Source organism: Sparus aurata, chromosome 23 (assembly GCF_900880675.1).
Source record: "Sparus aurata chromosome 23, fSpaAur1.1, whole genome shotgun sequence".
Lineage (NCBI taxonomy): Eukaryota > Metazoa > Chordata > Actinopteri > Spariformes > Sparidae > Sparus > Sparus aurata.
In genome coordinates, this window is record NC_044209.1 from 5781970 (window position 1) to 5788773 (window position 6804).

Consider the following 6804-nt stretch of genomic DNA (forward strand, 5'->3'; position numbering starts at 1 on the left):
GGTCACATTCACAAAGGTTCTGGAGGAGGAAGGAAGTGTCCTTTATTTGGGAAATCTATTTGGGCTCTGGATTGATTGGATTTATCAGCTGAATTAAAAAAAAATGCACACAGCTGTATCAACAATGAAGAGACGAAGGTGGGGTGAGTAGCGAGTGAGTGATGAGGAGGTGATGGTGGACACATAAAGCAAACATGTTCCTCCAGTACACATGTTTTATACACACACAGCCTGAGACTGACCAATCATGGCTTTCCATGAATGGAACAACATTAAGGGGCCCTTAAATAGCTTACATGTACAAGTGCAGCGGACCTAATGCACTGCAAAGAACCACACAACAGGCTTGGTCGCTTTTTAAAAATCCATTGTACAGTAGCAGTGGTGTCTCTGCTGCTGAAGCACCAGGGTTAATAAAAGCACTGGATAAAATGTCTTCTATGTTGAATCATGAGGGGTATCTGGGGAAAAAAGGAAAGTGCAATTAAATATATGCAATAAAAATGACAAGGGAGAGAAAAAAATAGAAGACGATACTGTTGAATAGTGTGTTGTCAGATGCTCTGGCTGTGTACGTGTTTTTTAGTCAGGTCTCACACAAGAAGAGATCTGTTTCTTCCATTTGTTCAATGCTCAGTGCGAAGCGCAACACGGTCTCAACACCAACTTTGTTCCCTTCCCTCTGTTTGAAAAGCAGTTGGATGAGGTCACCCGCACCCTTTTACACTCTACAACAGTGCCGTTTGGTGGTGGAGAGCATCTATTACATCCTTTGACCACTATAAAGAGTCAAAAACACCCGAAAACTCAACATATAAATACTGCACTGAGAACCCAGGATTTATACAGGATACAACCTAAAACACGTTCCACATCTTTTTATGACTGGAGCCTTCACCCATGAAAGCTTATAGGTTAAATAATCACCCTAACACTGCCCTAGAATTCGTCACATAAAGTAGATTTGATAAGGTAGGATTTGATTGCCCAGAACCTTTATTATCATCATCATCAAAAAGGTAATTACAATTATTTACAGCACAGATATAGAGGTTATAAAGTACTTCATAATAGCATTAAGAATAGCATGAAAAAGACCAAAAAGCAAAATCTAGCAAAAAAGGTAATAGGACACACGACAAGAATGAAAAACAACAAACAATTTAAAAGCAAATTGTTGGATAAATCAATAAAAAGGGTAAGGGCTATCCCTCTCTCTCATTATATGTCATTTTCTAGAAGCACACTTTGTGTGTAAATAAGAGAGTGGTTTTAGATATACTCTTGGATGCACACTGTAACATTTTGTTACAACACTGATGTTAAAGCTGCATGTGTCAGGCAGAAAGTACGCCTCTCTTAATGATCGATGTGGAAGACATAAACACAAACTAGTTGCCTCACTAACAAACTTGGAAAAGCAAGCAAAGTTGTATTTGTGAGTCAATGCTTACATTGTAATTTACAAGAATAGAGGCTTTTTTGGACGTGGACTAACCAATGTGTTTATTGAACGTAACACTATCTATCTCACACAACTGCTGGGGTTGCTGGAGTATAAGTTCAATAAATCATGACAGAGTGACTAACGTTAGCCTCAATCTCATACGGTGGCATCTGAAACCATGTAATGCTTAGTTATTACCACAAGTAGTGCGTTAGTTAGCGGGGGATGCTAACATTTGAAGCTAATAAGAGCAGATAAAGACAGTGAGGGTAGCCTACAAAAACAATCAACGTAGATGAAACTCACTTTTTTATAAAGAATACTACCTTACAGCCCCGTGCACACTGCTTCGTTGTGTAAAGAAATCCATAGCATGACAGGCCAGCTGTGCCTAGATATGGCTGCTATGCTTTGATAGGACTACCGCTTTTTTCAGCAGAAGGGTTTCGTTTGCATCTTTGATTATTTCCGATGAAAACCGATTGGAAACCAATTACTAATATTTAGCTGGTTGGAGACGAATCGTCGTACCCTTTGAAAGCAGCTACAAGGGACTTTCGTATGATATTATATTATAACATTATTCTTAAGTTTTGGGGCCAGATCATCGATAATAGCCAGTCAAGCCTCAACTGTTCTCAAACCAGCTGAAAGTGTCCTTGCTGTGCTATCAGAGCGTCGTGGTGCTTGTGGGAGTTCTGGAAGAAGTCTTTTCCCCTCTGCAGGTCCTGCTCTGACAAGAAGCGCTCCACCAGAGTCCGCTGGATGGCCCTACGCTCGCAGACCTTATAGTGAACCCCGTGGCTCACGTTTCTTAGAGGCTCCACTATCAGCAAGGCCGGCAACACTTTTACCTGTTGGCAGAGGGAGGGATTATAGGCTGATGCACATGTTTTATTTCCATGGTCAGAAGTATAAGATTAACTGGAAATATTATGCAGACCTTGAAACAAACTGAAATTGTCAACAGAATGTGAAGAAATAACTGTTAAATGTTGTACTGATGACGTCCATGTATTGTGTTGCAGATATACAATTTCTATTGAAGTAAGCGTGCTAACCAACTAGCCCCTAGTCAGGTTGTACCTCAAGTCCAATAGTAAAACCCCCAACACTCCCCTGGTGGTCTGAGCTCCCATTCCCTGACACAGTTGGCAAAATTGCACTTTAAGTGAAATAATAACCTACATTTTAATGTTGCTGTCAGGTACACTTAAAACTAAAGCAATCTAATAAGACTATCCTTCAATAAATCAAAGATTGTGAAAATTATAATGTTCACTTTTTGTTCAAACTGATTGTTTTCATGCTGATTTTGGAGGGTGTAGTTTGTGGTGCTGCTGAATTATATTGCATTGTGCTGAAATACATTTTCCACATTGTCCATTTATACATCAATGGATATGATACCCAAGTATGGCCTATTGTAAAAAGCCAGGTTAATGCTAGATCTCTGCACAGTAAACTGCAGTGGAATCATTTTCCCGTAGTTGTTGTAAGAGGAAAGCAGTACCACTTTGTGCAGATAGTCTCTGTAGATCATGAGAAGAGGGTCGACATGTTGCAGGTAATATAGACTTAGGACTTCTTCAGATGATGGGTTGGTCAGACGCTTCCAGTGGAGGAAAGTGTGGATGTGGAGAGCAGCTCCGTTTATCCATTGTTTCACCTGCACACGAAACGTACAACAATGGCTTGAAACACTGACCAAGTCTTTGTCAGTTGTGACCCTAAGCATACTACATTTCGTTTGAACATGTAGGCGAATTTGAGCCTATATACTGGCAGAAATGGAATATGATATTCAAAATGATTAATTTTGATTAATGTATAATAATCTGAAACCAAGAATGGTTGGCTTTTTCATTAATTTAGAATGAGTCTTTAATAACTGCAGTGGGGGCAAGTCCTCATTAGCAGAGTCTGCCATGTTGCACCACCATGTTTCTATAGTAGCCCAGGATGGACAAACCTAACACTAGCTCAGGGCCTTTCATGTGTTTTATGTGATTTTAAGATGAGGGGTGTTCAGTTTGTTGCAATCTGCAACCACACCACTAGATATCACTAAATCATACACACTTGACCTTTAAAACAAGTATTATCAACTTTTTTATAATCAACATTAGCTGATGAATTATTCCAGAGCCAAATGTGCTACTTATGATTTAGTGGATGGTAACAGTGACATTTAATTTGTTAGAAGTGGCACCATACAAGCATCACTAGTAGTTATGAAAGAAGCAGTAGGCCTATTAACAACTGTACAGGCACCATTGTTAATACTATTTCAATTTCTGTAGTTGCTTTGTGTGAAAGACAAATCCAACCCTGGCAGAGCTGAGAGCGCTCCCCTCCTGTAACATCATCCTCCCATAGATATCCGTCAGCTCGGATCTTAGCCTCCTCTCGTAGTCCTCCAGCAGTGCTGCCATCTTTTCCAGGTCATTGGCTGCACCAGGAATCTGCCGCGGTAGATGATTTTTAGACTGAGTGTCATTCAGACATATAGTTCATGGCAAATTATACTGTATTGCGTTGCATGCGGATCAGTACAATTTCATACATCTTGTCCAAATAGTTTTTCACCTCAACAACATTGTAGACATTTGATGATGCTTGGTATGATTGCTGGATTACATCTCAAAACCAGCTACCTGTTTGAGAAACATGCTGGCAATGGAGCTGATGTTCGACCCCGTGTCAGCCCCGAACATTCTGCGTATGGGGTCCGGAGGTGGGGGACGGACCTCGGAGCTCCAGGAGCCCAACCTAGTGGTCTGGTGATGGGCTAGCATCTCAAACAAGACTGACAGGGCAAGTGCAATTACACCCACTCCCCCATAACTCACCTACAGGATGAACACATACATACATACACACACACACACAGACACTTCATTTAAATTAGTAATTTAAAGGCAAGTAAAATGTGCAAGAGACATAAATAGACTATGCTGGCAGTGTTTCTGCTTGCCAAGACCATTTCCAAGGCCATAACAATAAGGATAGTGACAACTGATGGATTAAAAACCAAATGATCTGACCGTGGTGTTTCCTCCAAAGAGCGTGTGGAGGTCATGGTTGAAGGCAGACCTCTGCTGCCAGGTCATACTGCTCTTCAAGGCGGAGTACTGCTGCTCCAGAGCCCAAGAGGAGTTCAAGGACAGCAGAGAGGCCAGTGAGGCATCCAGTGAGGCATCAGGAACCAGGCCTGCATGGCTGGAGAGTCACAGCATTCTAGGTTGGACTGACACAGTTAAATTTGAAAAATGTATATCATGACTCAGGTGGCCCACAGTCAGTCTTTCTGTTGGCCACACAACAATTTTAGCCACAATTTTTCAGCCATCACATTATCCCTGCTCCGAAACTGGGGTCCCGTCAGTGTTCATCTTCATAGGTTCAGTGCACCCAGATCCATTTCCGAGGATAGGTATTAAGTTAACCGGCTTTTTGCTTACCTGGCAGTGTCGTACAGACAGTCTGTGGTCTTTGGAGTAGTACTGCAGTTTATTCCCATCTCAGCGTCCAGAGTGACGGCAAACAGCAACACAAACTGGTGTAAAAATGAAAAGCCACCGAAGATTTGCTGTCACTGGAAATCAACAGTGTACGTTCAAGCCTCAGTCACTGGGTACAAAGTCTATGCACATGCAGAGCAGATACACACACACACACACACACACACACACACACACACACACACACACACACAAGCAGCAAACAAACTGTTCAAACACAGAGATACTCATACTTACAGTACATGATGTATACTGAAGTATATTAGAAATCTAATAATAATGATCTGCTTCAAGGTTTGGTTGAGAAAAAGACCTAAATATATGCAGTTCACTTGCCAACAATGCAGGTAAAAAGCAATATGTTTAGTGGTGAGTGATGTGCTTTTTCTATTTTAATCAATGCTGATAGACAGGTGCTGGTGCAAACAAATTAAACCAGTTTAATTTGGAGACTGTACAGGCACCTTATTAAATGCAAAGTTCCTATAAATATGATGTTTTCCTGCCTTTATAAATGAAATCATTGTCAGGTTGCATGGGGATCAGGGATGAACAGCCCTTTTCAAGTGCAGCCACAACTCGGCCACCCAAGAACAATCACATTGTTGTATTTTTCTTTGTAGCCTTCGCTGTATGCTTCAGGTCATTGTCACGCTGACAAATAAATCTTCACCCAAGTCATAGTTCTTTTGCAGACAGGATGCTTGGTGGTGGCTGCATCATGCTGTGGTGTATTTGTGGTAATGTGCAGTGTTGGGTGTCTTCCAAACAAAGCGTCTACTCTGATGGCCCAAAAGCTCCAGTTTCATCAGACCAAAGGACCAACGGCCAACTTCCAGTTGACCTCGGAGTCTCCCACATGCCTTTGCTTGAACTTTAGTCGGGATTTTATATGAGCTTTCTTCAACAGTGGCTTTCTGTCGAAGAACCCGGGCAACAGTTGTATGAAGAGTCTCTCCCATCTCAGCTGCCGAAGCTTTAAACTCCTTCAGAGTAGTCATAGGTGTCTTGGTTGCCTCCTTCACTAGTTTACTTCTTGCACAGTCACTCAGTTTGTGAGGACGGCCTGCTCTAGGCAGATTTATGCATGTAGCATACTCCACTTCCACTTTGATGGACTGGTGCCGCTGGTCAGATGATTAAATCGGTTTTCTTAGCGCGGTACAATATTTTTGCATCTCACAAGTAGAGTTGTGTTTAGGCAATTATTGAAAAAATTTTATGATGTGTACTTGGAAAAAAATACTGATGTCTGGGCCTCGGTGACCCCAATGCTACGTACAGCCATTGACTTATCAAAGGCCTAGATAACGTTACTGAATTCACATTAAATCCGGCAACAAAGCAACTTCCAACAATGTTTTTTGTGTGCTTTAGAATGTAGACGCTATGACACAATCAGAAAAAAAGAATGATTGTGGTTGTTTGCCTCCACTCACTAGTCAAGTTTTACTTTTTCTGATTCATTGCTGTGTTCCCGCTACCACACCTGTCTGCGTAGAATGTAGAATTTTCAGTTCAAATTTGTGTAGGTTAGAGAAGTTAGTTGTAAGAATCAATCAACTCTGAGTTTGTTAGTTGTTTTCTTTTTTTTTTAAACATGCAGTATGTAAACATTTTAGTTTTAAATATTTCAAAATGAACTCAATGGAATGTGAAGACAAAGCAGTTTGGACATTATGTCAAAGATGTCTTTGTGTTGTGTTTCAGATATATCTGAAATAGCATGCTAACCAGCTAACCCTGTGCCTGAAAACGTTGGTCCAAATCTCCCACACACCAGGTAGACTATGTACCTTTACTGCTAACTGAGCCAACTAGCTAACAATGATT

General features: G+C 41.1%; 1 protein-coding gene across 1 annotated transcript; it reads right to left on the reverse strand.

Annotated features, from left to right (window-relative positions):
- Positions 1 to 978: 978 nt before the first annotated feature.
- On the reverse strand, positions 979 to 5070 carry LOC115575022 (uncharacterized). Its single transcript, XM_030406767.1, has 6 exons — positions 4912 to 5070; positions 4495 to 4669; positions 4105 to 4299; positions 3778 to 3912; positions 2961 to 3116; positions 979 to 2301 (listed from the first exon to the last, which is right to left on the reverse strand). Exons 1-6 carry the CDS (start codon positions 4968 to 4970, stop codon positions 2086 to 2088), a joined length of 936 nt encoding a protein of 311 aa, XP_030262627.1. The 5' UTR covers positions 4971 to 5070; the 3' UTR covers positions 979 to 2085.
- Positions 5071 to 6804: the final 1734 nt, after the last annotated feature.